We start from the raw sequence: 21,650 nt of genomic DNA on the forward strand, positions 1-21,650 counted from the left end.
TTTCATGTTACACCCATATTTATTTAGGGTATAACATGAAGGAGGGTGAGCATACATAGTCTCCATCCTCCAAAAAACAAAACAAACAAAAAAAACTTACGGGATCTGGAGGTTCTTCTTTCCCACTGGCTCTTGTCAAATTTGGTACAGCTATGCATAGCTCTGGCCACACAGCCACATCATTTATTCACAGAGTTGTGAAAGAAAAAACTACAAGTCCCATCTGGCAGAGGGACTCGTAATTCTGTATGGAACATTAATGCCATGAAGTCAACGCACTTGTAGTCCATCAATACTTCCTCTAGCTATATAGATAAAATTCTGTATTTCCGTATGGACCGAAGCTGGAGGAATAGTAGTCAGGAACCAGAGCAATGCACTCACTATTCACAGAACACAATAGCAATGCTTTGCAGGCTCAAATGCAAACAAATTATAATAAATGCACACTTTTTCATTATGGATGCATTTTTTATTTTATTTTTGCAAAAGGTGTAATTCTCTTTAAAAACCCAAATGTAGTTTGTCCAAAAATGATAGAAATGAAGCAAGGTTGGATCAAAACGGAAAGTACTAAATTGTCTTAGGGCCAGTTCACACCAGATGCAGTTCCATGCAGTTCCGTTTTTTTCTGCCCCAATACAGTCAGTTCTGGTCAGTTTCCAGTCAGTTTCTACACCAGAAACTGACTGCATGGTGTGAACTAGAGCCATTGGAATACATGGAAAACACTGCATGCATTTTTAGTGCATGGAACTGAACAGAACTGCGCCTGGTGTGAACTGGCCCTTAGTGCTAGTTCACACCAGACGCAGTTACGTTCAGTTCCGTGTGGCTCTAGTTCACACCATGCAGTCAGTTTCCAGTCGGTTTCTGGTGTAGAAACTGACTGGAAACTGACCAGAACTGACTGTATTGGGGCAAAAAAACGGAACTGCATCTGATGTGAACTGGCCCTAAGGCTGGATTCACACCTATGCAGCTTTAGTGCTTTTAGCATTTTGCAGATTTGCACTACAGTCCATTTAACATGGTTTCCTATCGAACACGTTCTGTAGTGCAAATCTGCAAAATGCAAAAAGCACTAAAAATGCATAGGTGTGGCTGTGGAACCACTAGCTATTATGGTTCGCGCAGACACCAGAATTTGTGGCCTTAGAATAGGAGATCTGGAGGAAAAGATCGGCATGTATGCTGACGATACACTCCTATACCTAGCCGACTCGGGTCCCTCTCTCATTGCAGCCCTTCACACCATAGACTGTATTGGTAGTCATTCGGGTCTGAGCATCAACTGGTCCAAATCCCAGATCCTTCCGCTTGATCATTTCTCCCCTGTACCCACGTCCCCTCCTCTAAATCTCCCTAGGGTTTCCGTGATCAAGTATTTAGGAGTGCAGGTCACTAGATCGCTGACAGACTATATACCCCTGAACATTGAACCCCTTTTCACCCTCATCAAGAACAAGACACAAACCTGGGCCAGACTACCTCTGGGTGTTATGGGACGCATCAATCTGGTCAAAATGATACTCCTGCCCAAGATACTTTATTTGGTGTGGCATGCACCCCTGTATATACCACAAATTTTTTTCAAGACGATTGAATCAATTCTTAATTCATTTATATGGGGCCACAGCAGACACAAATTGTCTTGGAGACTTCTGAAGAACCCAGTGACAATGGGAGGGGCTGCTCTTCCAGATTTCCAGGATTATTATCTTGCCTCCCAATTGTCCCATTTCTATCACTTTGACAAGAGCGAGCTATCAAGATACCAGACATTACTTTGTGAACGCCCTGACGACCCTGCCCACACCCCACTTCAGTCAGTCCTTAGGACCCCACTGTCCAGACGTCCCCCTCATCACAAGGTAGACATGCTGACCCACCACCGGAGGATATGGCGGACGGCCCTTAACAAACTTGGGACCCCACAGGTTCATTCTTACACGCCTCTCTGGTTCAACACTCATTTGCCCGAACTGCTGTCCGTTCCGGACCCCGCAGCCTGGACACGATATGGGATCCTGTACGTGCACCAAATTATGACTAACACTGGGATTAAATCTTTCAGTCGCTAAAGGAAGAATTCACACTCCCTAACCATCTTTTCTTCAGATATTTACAGCTCCGACATGCACTACAGACTCAATTTGCCGGCTCCAACCCCACTCTGACAGTCCCTCCCATAGTGGATATAGTCACAGGTGCTGAGTCAACCAAGTTGATCTCCGCCCTCTACTCCACCATCCGTCTCCCAGGCACCGGGGCATTGGCTTATGCCGCCAAGGCCAGATGGGAGCTGGATGTGGGAGTGATTGAGGATGAGGAGTGGGATGAAGTCTTGGGGGACGTGAAGAGAGTCTCCCCCAGGCTCTCGGACCGCCTCACACAGCTATACATTATACATAGGACATACCTGACCCCCCAGAAGATAGCACGGTTCAAACCCACGTATGATCCAGGATGCCGCTTATGCGACCACACTCCAGGCTCCTTCTATCACCTCATATGGTCCTGTCCGGTTATCCAAACATACTGGATACAGGTAATTCGCTTTCTCCATGACCAAATGGGCTCTCCTGCTAGCCTTGACCCGAAGATGTGCCTGCTTGGTCTATTACCAGAATTAGAAGCTGACAAGTCCCTTCGCATCTTCCTACATGAAACACTGTTCCTCGCGCGAAAAGTGATTGCTCGTGGCTGGATGCAGGCCCTCCCCCCCACGGTCCAGTGCTGGAAAAAAGAGGTTAACGATACCCTCCATATAAGAAATTGGTCTAGACACATAGAGGATGTCCACTTAAATACAAGCGGATCTGGGGTAGGTGGTTGGGGGATGGGGAGACGTGTACTTGATATGCTGTTATATTGATCCCTTGCCCCCCTCCCCCCTCTGCTTTTCCCTTTCTGTTCTTCCTCCACCTGGCAGTCCCGACTTTGGGGGCGATTTCAGAGACATCTGTGTAGGTTTCTGCACAGATGTCTATTGAAATCGCACCCCGAAGTTGCCAAAAATAGTGCAGAAACTACTTTTGCGAACCGCCGCACTGATTGGGACAGTGCCGTTGCTAGCATTAGCTGCCAATTTGCCATGCGATTTGACATGTCAAACTGCATGCCAAATTGCTATAATGTGAACCAGGGCTTACAGCCAAAAAAGCTCCAAATTCCATTGACATTTATATTTTTATAGGGTCAATTCAGTACACATTATAGCTCTTTCAAAATAAAGGAGCAAGCTGACAACAATTTGCAGATTTGTGTTAAGTGGAAAATGAAATGCATTACAACGACCGTTGAGCATGAAATGAAATTTACTTTCGTCAGCTTTACTAACGATACAAACATCAATGGATGAATCACACAGATCTATAACACAGAGTAGAGCCCTCTGATCTTACTTGTGGATTCATAGAGCGTGTGTGAACTTTCAATGTGGCACTGCAGCTGAAAGGGAGTTGGAAACTGGCGATAACAGTGGTGGCAAGTGGTGTGGTTTTCCCAACTTTCTGTACTCTGCTTCTCAAGTTCCAAGTGATGCTTCATGTGGTTCATGAACCTAACCAAGAAAATAACAACAGGCAAAAATATTGAAACAGCAAATATAACTAAGCAAGGAAAAAAAAATCTGCATTATAAGCCTAACTTAAAATATTTATTAAACTCGTCAACCTTATAAAAAAAGAAATATATATATATATATATATCCACACACATATACTACATTGTCAAAAGTATTGGGACGCCGGCCTTTACACACATAAACTTCAATGGCATCCTAGTCTTAGCCCGTAGGTTTCAATATTGCGTTGGCCCACCCTTTGCAGCTATAACAGCTTCAACTCTTCTGGGAAGGCTGTCCACAAGGTTTAGGAGTGTGTCTATGGGAACGTTTGACTATTCTTGCAGAAGCGCATTTGTAAGGTCAGGCACTGATGTTGAACGAGAAGGCCTAGCTTGCAGTCTCCACTCTAATTAATCTCAAAGGTGTTCTATCAGGTTGAGATCAGGACTCTGTGCAGGCCAGTCAAGTTCCTCCACCTCAAACTCGCTCATCCATGTCCAATATGGACCTTGCTTTATGCACTGGTCCAAATCATTTGGTGGAAGGGGGATTATGGTGTGGGGTTGTTTTCCAGGGCTTGGGCTTGGCCCCTTAGTTCCAGTGTAGGGAACTCTTAAGGTGTCAGAATACCAAGACATTTTGGACAATTTTATGCTCCCAATTTTGTGGGAACAGTTTGGGGGATGGCCCTTCCTGTTCCAACATGATTGCGCACCAGTGCACAAAGCAAGGTCCATAAAGAAATGGATGAGCGAGTTTGGGGTGGAGGAACTTGACTGGTCTGCACTGGTCTGAGTCCATACCTCAACGCCATAGAACACCTTTGGGATGAATTAGAGTGGAGACTGCGAGCCAGGCCTTCTAGATTAACATCAGTGCCTGACCTCACAAATGCACTTCTGGAAAAATGGTCAAACATTCCCATAGACACACTCCTAAACCTTGTGAGCAGCCTTCCCAGAAGAGTTGAATCTGTTATAGTGGCAAAGGGTGGGCCAGGAGCCCCAATCAACAATCTGCCGCTTCTGGTGGCTAGGAACAGACTGGAATGAAGCTGTAAGTGGCTTCATTCCAGTCTCCTAATTGTAAACACTAATTGTAAACTAGTAATTGTAAACACGGAAGCGGCGTAATGACGTCACTTCCCGTTTACTTGGCTGCCAATGGCGCCAGTTTTAAAAAAATATATAGTATTCAGAATCACCGAAAATGGCGATCTGAATACTTTGAAGTGCAAAGGAGGGATTGGAGGTCTTTTAGACCCCAGATCCCTCCATAAAGAGTACCTGTCACCACCTATTACTGTCACAAGGGATGTTTACATTCCTTGTGACAGCAATAAAAGTGATCAAAAAATTTTTTTTTTCTTTTAAAAAACAATTTATTAATTTCAAAAGAAATAAGAAAAAAAATGTTTTAAAGCTCCTCTGTCGCCGCAAGCTCGCGCAGCACAGAAAATGCATACGGAAGTCACGCCCACATATGTAAACGGTGTTCATCACACATGTGAGGTATCACTGCAATTGCTAGAGTGAGAGCAATAATTCTAGCACTAGACCTCCTCTGTAACTCTAACCTGGTAACCATAAAAAAAATTAAAGTGTTGCTTATGGAGATTTTTAGGTACCGTCGTTTGTTGTCATTCCACAAGTGTGTGCAATTATAAAGCGTGACATGTTTGGTATCTATTTACTCGGCATAACATCATCTTTCACATTATATAAAAAAATTGGGCTAATTTTACTGTTTTTTTTTTTTAATTCCCTTTTCCCAAAAACTGCAATTAAAACACCGCTGCGCAAATACCGTGTGACATAAAATATTGCAACAATCGCCCTTTTATTTTCTAGATGCTCTGCTAAAAAAATATATATACGGTTTGGGGGGTTCTAAGTAATTTTCTAGCAAATACGGAGTTTAACTTGTAAACACCAAATGTTAAAAATAGGCGTAGTCATGAAAGGGTTATTAATGTTTGTTTCTCAAAAGAACAAATGTTTACCCCACTGAATTTGGCAAAAGTTATTTGAGTATATGTAGACTGTACACAGTTTTGCTGTTACTAAATACATATCTCTATAAAAAAAAGGACGACTGGTATTATTATTTTCTAAGGAAGGCAAACATTTACAATGGGGTTAGTGCCTTCTCTGGGTGTGGGATATTTCAAACTATGCTAAAGATGTGTTCTAGCAGGTAGTACATGCAGGACAGAAATGTATATTAAAGCAAGCAGTATGTCCAAGCAAACTACCTGTGTCTAATTCAGAAACATGGGCAACAAATTCAGGTAGCTCCAACTACTGCCACTTTAAAAACTTATATAGAGAGGTCAATTTATGCAGCCCTTTACATATATATTGCACAGTCACATTGGTCCCTTACAATCTAAGGTCCCTAATTCACATTCATACACCTACTACTAGGGCCAATTTAGACAGAAGCCAATTAACCTACCAGCATGTCTTTGGAGTGTGTAAAGAAACCAGAGTATCTGGAGGAAACCCACGCAGGCACAGGGAGAACAAGCAAACTCTAGGCAGGTAGTGCTGTGGTTGGGATTCAAACCGATCACCTTAGTGCTGCTAAGTGGAAGTGCTAACCACTTAGCCACTGTGCTTCTTGAAGAAGTACCACCAGTTTGCAGATTACAAAAGTAGTAGTAATTGTAACTAACGTTGAGCTGGTTACAGATGTATGTACTATGGGTGGGCATGAAATCTTTCGGCACAGGGATCGATGTAAACAAATAGGTCGGGTATAGTGGTGATGTCATTACCCAAATTTGGCTTATTTTTTGGAAATGGCTTATCTCATTTAGTGGGCAGAGCTTGGTGGGAAAGTGAAAAACTAGTTCATTCTCAGGTTTGCTTTGCTGCTGATTGACAGTGCATGGCAGTGGGAAGATCTGTACCATCTATTAAAGTCTTTGAAACCCTTCAGTTTAAAAAAAAAAAAGAAAAATAACAAACATGCCCTATACCAGGGATCTGCAATTAGCGGACCTCCAGATGTTACAAAACTACAAGTCCCATCATGCCTCTGCCTCTGGGTGTCATGCTTGTGGCTGTCAGGGTCTTGCAATGCCTCATGGGATTTGAAGTTCTGCAACAGCTGGAGGTCCGCTAATTGCATATCCCTGCCCTATACTTACCTCCTGTGTGCAATGGTTTTGCACAGAGCAGCCCCCACCCTCTTCTTCTGGGGTCCACTGATGGCGCTCCAGGCCCCTCCTCTACATCAGGTGCCCCCAAGGAAAGCTGCATTTCCTGGGGGGCACCCATGCAGGTGTGCTCCGGAATCTTGCCGCTGTAGCCAATGACACAGACAGTGGGGCTTGGCCCCACCCCCACATCATAGGATTTGATTGACAGCAGAGTGAGCCAATGGTTCCTGCTGCGATCAATCTGTCCAATGAGGAGAGAGACAGCGGCTGAAGCCGCTGCACTCATGCACATTGCCAGATAGGATCGGGCTCAGGTAAGAAAAAGGGAGGGTCTTGGGCGGCTACAAAACAGAAGGTTTTTCACCTTAATGTATTAAGGTGAAAAACCTTAAGGCTTTACAACCACTTTCCGTCCAGTAACAGCTATGGATTTTCCCACTGCCGTGCATGGCCAAGCAACAGTGGACCTACTAAGGCACTAGTCTCTCAGATTCCTAGCAGGCTCCACTCGCCACACTACAAAACTCCTTAGCTATGCGCCTGTCAGCGTGACAGATGCAGTGGTGGAGGAGGGAACACACAAAGGAAGGAATGTCCAGTATGAACACTCAGTGTTTGGCTCCGACTGATTCATGTATTGGTCTCTGACACATACATGAATCGGGAGGAAGGACCGGCATTTTAGTATGACGGCCAATAGAATTCTAAAGGGTGTCTACAACATCCTTTATGAATTCCTCTTACTATGTTTTTACTGTGGAGACATGCTGTCTTTATAGAAAGAATGACAAGATCCATTAAAACCTTCATGCCTCTGCTGGGTCCATCAGAAACAGATCAGGGGCAGAGAGTCCAAACTAAATTTGAGTTAATACACGTCAGTGGCAAAATGAAGGTAAGACCCAAATTATGCTCAGTGCCAAGCATTCAGTGTATGGAGAGAAGAATGATAGATTCAAGAGGACGACTTTTGTCCAGCCTCTCTTATCATGTGAACCCAATGACAATCATTTATATTTCCATGTTGTCAATAGCTCTTAATAGTTCACTTTTGAAAACTACTAAATAATTGAGACGCTACCAAAACCCACACGATGAAACTTTTAATAGCTAGTGCTTTATTTTTAAGGAGTAACTTATAGTTCTACTCTATCTTGAAATATTTTGGCGTTATTGGCTTATAAAAGCACAATATGAAACATAAATAATCCCACGCATGGACACTGCTACTTAAGTCACTGCAAGCATAGTATGCCTGACAGATTCAGGTGTTTGTCTTACAATGATGTGTCTGTCTGCCTTTGACAAAGAACTGTGGGATGCATTTTGTTATTTAAATAACTATAAGAAGAAATTAATTACAAATTAAATAACGCACTTCCTGTTCTATGTTGACAACATACACTCACAGTACTATAACTATCTGCTTGAGCTCCGGAAGATTTTAGCCCCTTCGTGACCAGGACATATTTTGCTATTCTGCACTGCGCTAATTTAACTGGCGATTGCGCGGTCATGCAATGCTGTATCCAAACAAAAGCTTTCTTTTGGTGGAATGTTTATTTTTTTAAACTACTAATGGGTGAGATCAAAAACTTATAATGGGACTGCGATATTGCAGCAGACAATCTGACACTGACATCACCAGTGACAGTAATACAGTGATTAGTGTTAATATTATCCACTGTCACTGTACTGACACTGGCCGGAAAGAGGGTAACATCTAGGGTGACAATTTGCTGCTTTTTACTACCCGATCTTTCAGATTCTCATCCTTGCAAATGAACAGATCCTCCCTTCATACAGAGCGCGGCATTGTTTACCAACACAAGAGCTCTGGGCTGTGATTGCTCACAGCCGATTAGCAGGTCGTGGATATGAATGATTGGGACTTGCTGACAGGCTCCTGCTGTGTACACTTACAGTAGGAGCCAGGTGGGGGTTGTGCATGCCCTAAACCTGTAAGTAGGCAGCAACATATGGGTACATTGCTTTGCTTATACAGTGGCTGCTTGTCCACAGTACATCGCAGGAGGGCAGTCGGCAAATGGCTGCAGAGGATAAGCATCTTAGGACAGGACTAGAGAACACCTCTCTATAACATAAGGGGGAGATATTCTGTAGTACACAGCGATAGCTACTGCTGTACAGGATGCCAAGGTTGGGTTCTGAATGTTAGGTATGTTTCCCCACTACTTGGGTTGTAGTCCCTATAAGGGGAATGATTTAAAGGTAATACTGAATACTCAGGGGTTCTCCCCACCCAGGTAGGGTGAGGAGTTCCGGGTTAGTCCGGCAGAGAGGTGAGGACTACTTTTCACAAATCTTTGGATTGCAACGCCCTCATTAGGGACCCAGAATTTTAGGAAGAATCCCCAAACCCTGATTACAAGTACTTTGGTCCAGAGGGGATTAACCCAATTGGCTCAGTGTTCAGAAAAGGAAGAAGTTGGTGACTGGCTGTGAGGGAGTGAGTTGCACATCTGTTGCAGGGTGAACTGAGCTTAGAAATGAGCCAAAGTTGCTAAGCTGTGAATGCTTCCTCCTTGGGATCCCTGAAGAAAACAGAAATCCCCGAAATCCCAGAGTATCTCACTGGTATGGTGGTGGTAGTGCACCTTTAACTTGCTTTGAAATTTTGAACCAGGGTATGGACTATTTTCTGTTTGGAGAAGACAAGAAGTATTTTTTTCTGTTTTTCTGCTTGTTGGGAATAAAAATAAAAGGACGGTTTGCTTCTACTAACCTGCTTGGCTGGTGATCTCCAGCTCTCCAGGTGACAATGCATAGTTTTAGAAGTAATTAACCATTGGAAATATCTCACCAAAAATAAAATTCCTATTGCAGAGGACGCCTAAACTTTTACTTGTATCCAAGTGCAGACTCAGTAAGCCAATCACGTATTGGCTCAGGTCATTGTGAATAACATTAAAGTGGATGCAAACCAGATTAATTAAATCTGACTTGGGCACATATATCTGTATATAGCAATATATTTTAGCAATATATATCCTTCACCGCAATACTTTAATTGTCTTCAATATATATTTTTCATATTCTTTTTTTCTATCAAAATACATTAGATTCCCTCACCCTTATTGGTATTAGGGATGCACCGAAATTTCAGCCGCCGAAACATATCGGCTGAAAATTGACTTTTCTGCAATTTGCAGAAAGAAAAAACGTCCGATAATGGAGCCGAAAACTGGGCGGGGCCAGGTTGGGGTAGCTTCGCCTCCCGCCCCTGGTGCCGCCTATAGCGGGGGCTTCCTATGGCGTAGAAGAGAGGAGAGCCGTCGCCGCCTGGCTGATTAGAGCGCCGGGAACATTATAGCTTTAATTTCAATAGCTGTGTGTTCCCCGCCACGTGCTGTGACATACAGCTGTAATGTTCCCGGCGCTCTAATCAACCAGGCGGATGCGGCTCTCCTCTCTCTTCCCCTGCACAGGCTGGCTGCAATGGGGGACACTGGCTAGCTGCAATGGGGGACACTGGCTAGCTGCAATGGGGGAAACTGGATGGCTGCAACGGGGGAAACTGGATGGCTGCAACGGGGGACACTGGATGGCTGCAACGGGGGACACTGGATGGCTGCAACGAGGGACACTGGATGGCGGCAACGGGGGACACTGGATGGCGGCAACGGGGGACACTGGATGGCTGCAATGGGGGACAGTGGCTGCAATGGGGGACAGTGGCTGGCTGCAATGGGGAACCCTGGCTGGCTGCAATGAGGGGCAATAGTTGCAATGAGGCAATGGTTGCAATGAGGGACACTGGCTAGCTGCAACGGGGGACACTGGCTAGCTGCAACGGGAGACACTGGATGGCTGCAACGGGGGACACTGGATGGCTGCAACGGGGGACACTGGATGGCTGCAACGGGGGACACTGGATGGCTGCAACGGGGGACACTGGATGGCTGCAACGGGGGACACTGGATGGCTGCAATGGGGTGCACTGGCTGGCTGCAATGGGGGGACACTGGCTGGCTGCACTGGGGGACACTGGCTGGCTGCACCTGACGTGCACTGGTGAGGCTGCATTGATCTCTTGTATCATGCCCCCAGTCTCTAGCCATCTCCTGTACCATGTCCCCAATCTCTGACTATCTCCTGTACTATGTTCCCAGTCTCTGACCATCTCCTGTACCATGTCCCCAGTCTCTGACCATCTCCTATACCATGTCTCCAGTCTCTGACCATCTCCTATACCATGTCCCCAGCCTCTGACCATCTCCTGTACGATGTCCCCAGTCTCTGACCATCTCCTGTATAAAAATATTTTTAAAAACTGTCACTTTTGGTATCGGTTTTCGGCTCATTTTCGGTATCGGTTTCGGCATCAAAAACCCCAATCGGTGCATCCCTAATTGGTATGTCTTCCTTCTTTTTACTTACAGTGGGTTATATATGGTGAAGTTACAACCTTACAGCGCTGCTTGGCATTCCTGACGCCCCTGTACCCATACTTTTTCTTAGCGATGTATATATATGCAATTACTAATTGAGGCTATGTTAACCCATAATATTGGATTGTGTTATGTACATCACTATTTATTTCTTTCTCCTTGATTTTAATAGAGCCTGGACGCTGTATGCCCCCTGTGGTCACAAGAGCGATACCTCCATTTGCCGTGATTGTTGGGCTGCCCGGTTTGTGCCCTATTGTGGGGGTTCCTTGGGTTAGGTAGGATTATATTATTTCCATTTTTTTGATTTTGTAACATTGATTATGTGTTTACTATTATCAGAGCACTGGTGACTACATAATCGTTGAATCGAAGTAGCCACTGTTTGGCAAAACATGTAGAGACTTGACATGTATCAGTGACCATTCCATGTATATAGATACTTTGGAAAGTACCACTGTTTGTATATTACTCTGCTTATGTTTTATGCACCCTATGTTTTATTGTTCGCTGTATATTTATGTGATAAAATTTATATTTTTTAAATAAAAACTGTAGCCGCTATACATTGGGCACTGTTATAATCCCTATCCAACCCCCTTTCTTTGCATCTGTAGTGTTTACTTATCTCTCGCCACAGCCCTAAGTCCCTTGTCTTTATGCTACTCCGTTCTTCTGTTATCAGTATAACTTGTGACAAGTTCTCAGAAATGTGAGATAAACGCAGCTGAAAATTTGTGTCGGGGTGGGTTCTGTACAGAGATTAGCAGAGAGCTTGTCTATTCACAAAGCAGCTCTGCATATTCCTTCCTAAAGTGGAAGGAAAGCCTTATACCTAAACTCATTCTAAATGTAATTGTATTTTACTTTAAAATAACAAACATGTTATACTTTCCTGCTCTGTGCAATGGTTTTCTACACAGCAGCCCCAGTCCTCCTCGACTGGGCCCCGCCCCGGCACCTTTGTCACCGATTATGATTGACAGCTGTGTCTGAGGCAATGATGAGGGAGAGAGCAGACAGAGCCTCTGAGTGCAGAAGGTTTTTTACCTTAATGCATAGAATGCATAAAAGGTAAAAAAAAAACCTTCTGCTTTTGGAACCACTTTAAAATACTGTACCACTATCATAAACATAAGCCAAGTTCAGTATGGATCCACTGCTAACAGTCTGGATTCAAAGCCCTGCACAGCAATACTGTATATGTGCACTGGACCTTCTCCCAGCCCTCCTGTGTATGTGATTCATTTTTGAAATTTCTTATAGCATTGGTGGCTTACTTTTCTTTTTTTAGAAGCTTCTTCATGAGAGCCTATGATGTCTAGATGGGGGTCGGGGCTAGGCAGATTTTTGTTGTGTTGCCGGCAACAGTAATAGGAAGTGCCTGTGTGCAGCCATATTCAAATGCACAGGGCAACCATTGTCGAGGAGGGGTTCTAATCAGACATTTAGCAACTCAAATAGTGGTTGATACAAAAGTTTTGTATATTCTTCATATAAACAAAGGGCAGATTTTTCATTTTAACTGGAATTTTACTTTAATTTTAGCTACAAAGTGACAGAACCAGCCACTTCCTGCTGAAGATGCCTTTTGTATTATCTGACCTTTAACACCACGGGGCTTTTGAGCAACATAAGGTTATGTCCAGCCAAAACTTTTTTTATTTTTAGTCTGAGTGAGGAAGGATTGGAGTCAAGTTCTACTGCAATCTGGGGCTTCATTGAAGAGATGAAGATGTCTTTGAAGTCCTAAAAGCTAATTTAATTAATAGTGAGAAAATGAGAGTAGCCGCATAGAGACAGAAGTCTGTTATTTGCTGAGAAAAAGCAGGCAAAAAAGAAAAGAAGAAACAATCTCAATAAAGAAATCTAAAGGAACCCACCACATATCTAAGCTGCAATATATTACTTTTTTTTTTTTTTAAGTTTAGATGCACTTTAACTCTTTCGCTACCAGGTCTGTTTGGGGGTTAGGGGGGGTTTCACACACTATCGAGTGGCTGCAACCACTGGGATTGTGTGTAAAATTGACTGTCAGCATGTGTGCACCCCCTGCCACGTATTCCGGGCTCTGCTTGCCCATCTGCGGGCCCGGGACCGATATGGAGGGTGCCAGCAGAAGAGCAGACACACATTGGCTCCCCTCTCCTTCTTGTTGTGTTCGGGAAAAAAGACTGTCACTTTCCCAGGCTAGCACAGCAGGGAAGCAATGTTTCGCAAAACATTCAGCGGAGCACAGAGTGGAGAACCTGTCACCTAAAAATCATCACATAGGGAACTTTTTGTCCCCTATGTGATAAAAGAAAAAATTATATATATATATATATATATATATATATATATATATACATTTGCAAAAAATAAAAAACATAAAATTCCCCAACCCTCAAATTTTTTTTGAGGCCCACAACCCCCACATATACGAACGTAAACACATGCGTCTCGGGCACCTACACATGAAAACGTTGATTGCAATACACATTACATATCTCCACATGTGCCGCAGTGAGAACAATAATTCTAGCACAAGACCTCCTCCATAACACTAAACTGATAACATATAGAGGGCTTTTGATGCGTCACCTATAGAAAATATAGGGTACTGAAGTTTGTTGCCATTTCCCGGGGCACATAAATTTAAGGTTTGACATATTGGGTATCTATTTACTCAATGCAACCTCATCTTTTATATTTTACCAAAAAAATTGGGTAGTTTATTTTGCGTTTTTTTGCCCTATAATTCACTTTAGTGTGTTTTTTTACTGAAAATTTGTGTTTCCTAGACTGTTTCGGCCAAATCGCGCGAAACAATTGGAACTACCACTATTTTATTCTCTCGGGTGTTTGCGTTCAGAAAATATATAATGTTTGGGGGTTTTGTGTAATCTTCAGGCCTAAAATTATTTTTTTAAACGTGTGCAAAAAATGCAAAAACGGCTCTGGCAGCAAAAAGAAACAAAAAGAGAACAAACAATTCACAAATCTGCCTAAACAGACAACGCAAACTTACCTGTAAAATCCTTTTCTTTGAGTACATCATAGGACACAAAGTCAGGCTAATATTCATTACCTGCTGGGTTATACTCCGTCATTAAGTGATCTCCTATATAACCCCTCCCATACAGGAAGTACTTTTGTACTTTTTGGTAGCAAGCACTAAATCCTCAAAAAAAGGGGAGGGATCTCTGTGCGCCCATGATGTACTCAAAGAAAAGGATTTTACAGGTAAGTATGACATAAAAATCCTATTTTCTTTTTCGTGCATCATGGGACACAGTCAAACCGTAAATAGGTTTGAGTAAAAACCCGTGCCCCTTTCCAATACAGGAACCTCTACAATCACTCCATGATGCACTAGATGATGTAGTGCCTGAAACAATAAGAGCATCCGAGGCAACGCTGGATCTTAAGGTGACCCACTCGTCCTGAACTGTTTTCCAAATGTCCGCAAAGTGAAGCAGCCTTCCTCCCACCCGATGGAGTGGGGGCGTCCCCTCAAAAGGAGGGCTTGGTGCTGGGTTTAGAAGAATTTTGGACCCACTGCCTTTTCTGGCCCTGGCCTTTCGGCTTGCCCCTGACCCTAGAACCCTGTTGGTGGCGGAACCACCCTGAAGCTGAGACATTTGAGGAAGCAGTCCCTGGGTTTTTAACCACTTTCAGACCGGACCATTTTGCTGGTAAATGACCAGAGGTCTTTTTACACTTTGGCACTGCGCTGCTTTAACTGGTAATTGCGCGGTCATGCAATGTTGTACCCAAACAAAATTTGCGTCCTTTTCTTCCCACAAATAGAGCTTTCTTTTGATGGTATTTGATTGCCTCTGCGATTTTTATTTTTTGCGATATAAACGTAAAAAGACCGCAAATTTTGAAAAAAAATGATATTTTCTACTTTTTGTTATTAGAAAAATCCAATAAACTCAATTTTAGTCATACATTTAGGCCAAAATGTATTCAGCCACATGTCTTTGGTAAAAAAAAAGTCAATAATTGTATATTTATTGGTTTGCGCAAAAGTTGTCACATCTACAAACTAAGGTACGTTTTCTGGAATTTACGCAGCTTTTAGTTTACGACTGCCTATCTCATTTCTTGAGGTGCTAAAATGGCAGGGCAGTACAAAACCCCCCCAAATGACCCCATTTTGGAAAGTAGACCCCCTAAGGAAATTGATAAGTGGCATGTTGAGCCCATTGAATATTTTATTTTTTTGCCTCAAGCGATTGAATAATGACAAAAAAAAATTTTTTTTTTTTTTTTTACACAAAGTTGTCACTAAATGATATATTGCTCACACATGCTATGGGCGTATGTGAAATGACACCCCAAAATAAATTCTGCTGCTTCTCCTGAGTACGGGGATACCACATATGTGGGACTTTTTGGGAGCCTAGCCGCGTACGGGGCCCCGAAAACCAAGCACCGCCTTCAGGCTTTCTAAGGGCGTAAATTTTTGAGTTCACTTCTCACTACCTATTACAGTTTTGAAGGCCATAAAATGCCAAGATGGCACAAAACCCCCACAAATGACCCCATTTTAGAAAGTAGACACCCCAAGCTATTTGCTGAGAGGCATGTTGAGTTCATGGAATATTTTATATTTTGCCACAAGTTGCGGGAAAATTACAAACTTTTTTTTTTTTTTTTTTTTTTTCACAAAGTTGTCACTAAATGATATATTGCTCACACATGCCATGGGCATATGTGAAATGATACCCCAAAATAAATTCTGCTGCTTCTCCTGAGTACGGGGATACCACATATATGGGACTTTTTGGGAGCCTAGCCGCGTACGGGGCCCCGAAAACCAAGCACCGCCTTCAGGCTTTCTAAGGGCGTAAATATTTGACTTCACTCCTCACTACCTATTACAGTTTTGAAGGCCATAAAATGCCAAGATGGCACAAAACCCCCACAAATGACCCCATTTTAGAAAGTAGACACCCCAAGCTATTTGCTGAGAGGCATGTTGAGTCCATGGAATATTTTATATTTTGCCACAAGTTGCGGGAAAATTACAAACTTTTTTTTTTTTTTTTTTTTTCACAAAGTTGTCACTAAATGATATATTGCTCACGCATGCCATGGGCATATGTGAAATGACACCCCAAAATAAATTCTGCTGCTTCTCCTGAGTACGGGGATACCACATATGTGGGACTTTTTGGGAGCCTAGCCGCGTACGGGGCCCCGAAAACCAAGCACCGCCTTCAGGCTTTCTAAGGGCGTTACAGTTTTGAAGGCCATAAAATGCCAAGATGGCACAAACCCCCCCCAAATGACCCCATTTTGGAAAGTAGACACCCCTAAATTTAGGGGTACACTAGTGAGACTAGGTAATAAATGGCGGGTGCCCTGAAACTATAAAAAAATAACTAACCAACCAGCGTCACCTGTAACAGTTATATGGTGATCACTGGTGAAAGGGTTAACTAGGGGGCAATCAGGGGGCTTTATGCGGTAGTATATGGGGGTCCCTGGCGCTATAAAAAGCTGCGGCGAACCTAAATACCTACCTGCCTAACTAGCGTCACCTGTGACACTAATACAGCGATCAGAAAAACGATCGCTTATTAGGCTGGGTTCACACTGGAGCGATGCGGGAACGCCACGAATGCGCGGCGGGTTCCCGCATCGCATGCCTCCCGGCGGCAGTTCACACTGCCCTATGCGAACTGCTGGGAGTGTCAGTGAAATGTTACTGACACCCCCAGATCAGTTCGCATATCGCAGTGCGATCTGCAAACTCGGATCGCATGGTGTGAACACCCATGCGATCCGATTCTGCTGCGGGCCAAAAAAAGGGTCCCGTGCGAATTTGCGGCGGGTGCGGCGGGTGCGGCGAATGGCTGAACTCGAATCGCACAGAGATCGGATGTGATTTGCACTGCAGTGCGGTGCGAATCACATCCGTTCTCAAACCGCTGCAATCTGAACCCAGCCTTAGTGACACTGGCGACGGGGGGTGATCACGGGGTTAAACCTTTATTGGGGGGGTTAGGGGGGTACCTTAGAACTAAAGGGGGCTAACCCTAACTGCCCTAACAGTTATTAGTCACAAATGACACCCGCCGGGTGATCAGGGGGTTAAACCTTTATTAGGTAATAAATGGCGGGTGCCCTGAAACTATAAAAAAATAACTAACCAACCAGCGTCACCTGTAACAGTTATATGGTGATCACTGGTGAAAGGGTTAACTAGGGGGCAATCAGGGGGCTTTATGCGGTAGTATATGGGGGTCCCTGGCGCTATAAAAAGCTGCGGCGAACCTAAATACCTACCTGCCTAACTAGCGTCACCTGTGACACTAATACGGCGATCAGAAAAATGATCGCTTATTAGGCTGGGTTCACACTGGAGCGATGCGGAAACGCCGCGAGTCCGCGGCGGGTTCCCGCATCGCATGCCTCCCGGCGGCAGTTCACACTGCCCTATGCGAACTGCTGGGAGTGTCAGTGAAATGTTACTGACACCCCCAGATCAGTTCGCATATCGCAGTGCGATCTGCAAACTCGGATCGCATGGTCTGAACACCCATGCGATCCGATTCTGCTGCGGGCCAAAAAAAGGGTCCCGTGCGAATTTGCGGCGGGTGTGGCGGGTGCGGCGGGTGCGGCGAATGGCTGAACTCGAATCGCACAGAGATCGGATGTGATTTGCACTGCAGTGCGGTGCGAATCACATTCGTTCTCATAAACCGCTGCAATGTGAACCCAGCCTTAGTGACACTGGCGACGGGGGGTGATCACGGGGTTAAACCTTTATTGGGGGGGTTAGGGGGGTACATTAGAACTAAAGGGGGCTAACTCTAACTGCCCTAACAGTTATTACAGTCACAAATGACACCAATGCAAAAAAAAAAAAAAAAAAAAAAAAAATGACATTGGTGTCACTGTGACTGGGGGGCAGGGGTAATTGGGGGGGTGATCGGGGGGTAAAGGGGGGGTGTGAGTGTGCCTGGCATGTTCTACTGTGTGTGTAGAGTGTTGGTGCAACTCACCGATCCGCTCTCCTCCGTGTCGGAACGGAAAATACCGACACGGAGGAGAGAATACATCACTTCCTCTCCTGTGTTTACATTACAGGAGAGGAAGTGATGTCACGGGGGATTTCCATTCGTCGAGAGCGATCGCGAGGGGGTGGCCATGAATGAATGGCCGCCCCCTCATCCCGGATCGCTCTCGAAGAAATGCCGACCGCCGCAGGCACCGGGGGGGGGCCCGATCGGGCCCCCCACCCGCGGGCAGGCAGGGACTTATATATACGCCCATATGCCTGCCCGTGCCATTCTGCCGACGTATATCGTCGTGCGGCGGTCGGCAAGTGGTTAACCACTTCAATACCGGGCACTTAAACACCTTCCTGCCGAGACCAATTTTCAGCTTTCAGCGCTGTCGCACTTTGAATGACAGTTGTGCGGTCATGCTACACTGTACCCAAATGACATTTTTATAATTTTTTTTCCCACAAATATAGCTTTCTTTTGGTGGTATTTGATCACCTCTATGGTTTTTATTTTTTGATAAACAAATAAAAAAATACAGAAAATTTTGAAAAAAAAATATGTTTTTTTTTGTTTCAGTTTCAAAACGTTGTAAATAAGTTTTCTCCTTCAATGATGGGCACTGATGGGGCTACACTGATGGGCACTTATAAGGCGGCACCGATGAGTTGGCATTGATGGACACTGATATGTGGCACTTATAGGCGGCACTGATGGGCGACACAGATGGGCACTGATAGGTAGCACAAATCGGCACTGATAGCTGGCACAGATTGGCATGGATAGACGGTACGGATGGGCATGGATAGGCGGTACAGATGGGCACTGATAGGCGGCACAGATGGGCACTGATAGGCAGCACAGATGGGCACTGATAGGCAGCACAGATGGGCACTGATAGGCGGCATTGTATTGTTTTATACTGTACTAATGGATGCCAATCAGTGGCAAAAAAGAATGCATGACAATCAGTGATGCCCATTGTGGGCACTGATTGGCATCCATTATAGGCACTGATTGGCATCCCTGGTGGTCTAGGGTGGCATACCTTGTGCTGGGCATCCCTGGTGGTCTAGTGGCGTCCCTGGTGGTCCAGTGTGGGCATCCTGGGGGGGGGGGGGGGGGGGCGCTGCGCTGATAATCGATCAGTACAGACCCCCCATGTCAGAGGAGCAGCCTCACAGGAAGTAGAGAACTTTTCCCTTTGGAAATCTTTATATATTTGCCCAAGTGATCATCGAATAAACGTTCCCTATGAAGTGGGAAACCAACCAACAACCTTTTACAAGGAAGCTCTGCTGACCAGTTCTTAAGCCAAAAAAGTGTGCGGATATGTAAAGACAAGAGCCAGACGAGAAACCTGCTGTATTAAATCCTTTAAAGCATCAACAGCAAAATATAGCACTCAAGGAATATCAGTTTTACTTTCAGGCAGATCCTCCTCCTGGTTAGGCCTATCAGGTTGTTTGACTTGATCCTTTATGGACTGGCAAATACCAACAGCTGGCTGAATAGCTGAATTGGCCAAGGAACAAGAAGCTTTTAATAATAATTCCAATTTCTTGTCAACAGGAAGAGACTGCTGCAGATACGGCTGGCATGCTCCATTTTTTAACAACCTTTTCCATCCATGGAATATAAAAGGGAAAACCTTTTAGGAGGCAAAAAAGTCCTGTCAGGATGTTCCCAATCAGCATACACCACCTGTTTCAACAGGGGGTATAGCGGGAAAGTCTGTGTAACCTGAAAAGGTCTCAGAGATCCCAAACAGGACCAGGGGGTCTCAGTCCTCTCTGCAAGAGGCAACTTAAAGGCAGAATGAACCATTTTGGTCAGAGTCAGGATCAAAAGTGTCTGCGACTGAGAGGCAGACATCGACTGGATAACTTCTTGTCTAGATTACTCGGAAGTAGACTCATCTTCCGGGCACTCCACCGAATCCTGAGCTTTAAGCTCTTCCCCATCCACAACCCATTCCTGCTCCAGAGTAGCAGACCCTGGAAAGAGGGATCTGTTACACTTCCTGCCACCCTGTGGGATGGAGACAATCATGTGCTCTAACCCGGGTAGGGCTGAGAACAGTTCATCCTTAGTGATAAAGGGTGAAGCAGCAGCGTTGACTGTAGGCACAATACCAGATAGACGCATCGGCTCAGATTGGCTGGACATTCAATGCCTGCAAACAAAGAGTACTTGGCCTTTCAGGGCATACAACACTAGGGATACGACTAGGTTCATCAGGAACTACTGATGATGTAGGTGTGCCCTTCCATATGGTGTTAGTCCCACTCCTCTTTTTGGAAGACATTAATTGCCTGCAAACAAAGAGTACTTGGGTGTAGTTAAAACACCTCAGAAGGGAGACCCTTTAATAGGGCTCACCAAGCCCCTGTGCAACAATCCTGCTAAGCACCTTTAGTTTAGCCTTCCAAGCAACACCTGATGACTCACGTGATAGGGTAAGGAAAAATTAACCACTGCAAGTGTCTGTTCAGAGCTTGCTCTGTGTTCCACAGCTGCTTTCTGGAAGCAGCACATGCTTGGCCTGCACAGCTTAAACAAGTTGGGTGTGCGCCGGAACGTTCTATGCGTCAGTGCGCACACATGTGCGTGGTCTCGGCGAGCAGGTGTGACTGTATTCACGTACGACGCAAATCTTCGTGCGCCAGATAAAGGCTATAGCGATGTTATGCAAAACTGCGTGTGCCATGGCCACCAAACAAACTGCTGAGCCCAGCGGCACTCTTGCAAACGCACGTGCGCTATGGTGAACCAAGGCGAAATGGCGCACCGTTGTGTGCCACCATACAGGTAAAAAACAGCCAAACACAAGCAAAAAAGGTACACTTTACAAACACAGCTAGCCCAGAATTCCCCCATATGATCACCGCACACAAGGGTACAGCATTTAGCTAGCTTGACTGATTGTTACAATCACTGGGACACCCCACAATAATAAAATAAACAGTTTAATTTACCCGTCCAGGCGCAGGGCCTCTTAGAAACTAAGGGCCCAATCTTCACCCTTCACGGCGTGTTCCTTTAACTTGAAACTCCAAGGACTGGGTACCCTTTCATGTATAGGGTCCACTCCTTTGGACCTGTACAGCACCTTGTAGGAAATGCTTTAGCGCTGTAGTGTCCAGGATTTCCTCTCTGGGTCCAGCTCCCGGAGGCCACGTTACAGGCAAAACCTTGCAGGATCTTGAGTCTTCTTTGTGAGCCTCGGGTACCATTTATCTAAGCATAAATACCTGTGTCAAATGGATCCGATCAGCCAATCTCTTGATTCGTTTTTGGAACCATTTGTGGGACTAGAGACCTGGAGCTCAGTCAGAGAGCTTAAACAAACCATGCCATTCACCTTGCAGACACTGGTAAAAAAACAAAAGTACTTCCTGTATGGGAGGGTTTACATAGGGGATCACTTCCTGTCTGAAGACCTTTGGTCCACCAGTGTCCATTCGCCTAATGATGGAGTATAACCCAGCAGGTAA

At 44.8% G+C, this 21,650-nt stretch overlaps 1 protein-coding gene across 2 annotated transcripts in view; it reads right to left on the reverse strand.

Moving 5' to 3' along the window:
- Positions 1-21,650, reverse strand: part of ZNF280D (zinc finger protein 280D) — a 156,245-nt gene that overhangs the window by 65,950 nt on the left and 68,645 nt on the right. For both annotated transcript variants that reach the window (XM_077472067.1, XM_077472066.1), the window contains one exon: positions 3,408-3,565. In XM_077472067.1, the coding sequence (XP_077328193.1) occupies positions 3,408-3,565 (158 nt within the window). The remainder of the gene's footprint in view (positions 1-3,407; positions 3,566-21,650) is intronic.

The sequence above is a fragment of the Lithobates pipiens genome, unplaced genomic scaffold (assembly GCF_037356315.1).
Source record: "Lithobates pipiens isolate NorthernLeopardFrog02 unplaced genomic scaffold, aLitPip1_a1.2 Scaffold_8, whole genome shotgun sequence".
Classification (NCBI taxonomy): Eukaryota; Metazoa; Chordata; class Amphibia; order Anura; family Ranidae; genus Lithobates; species Lithobates pipiens.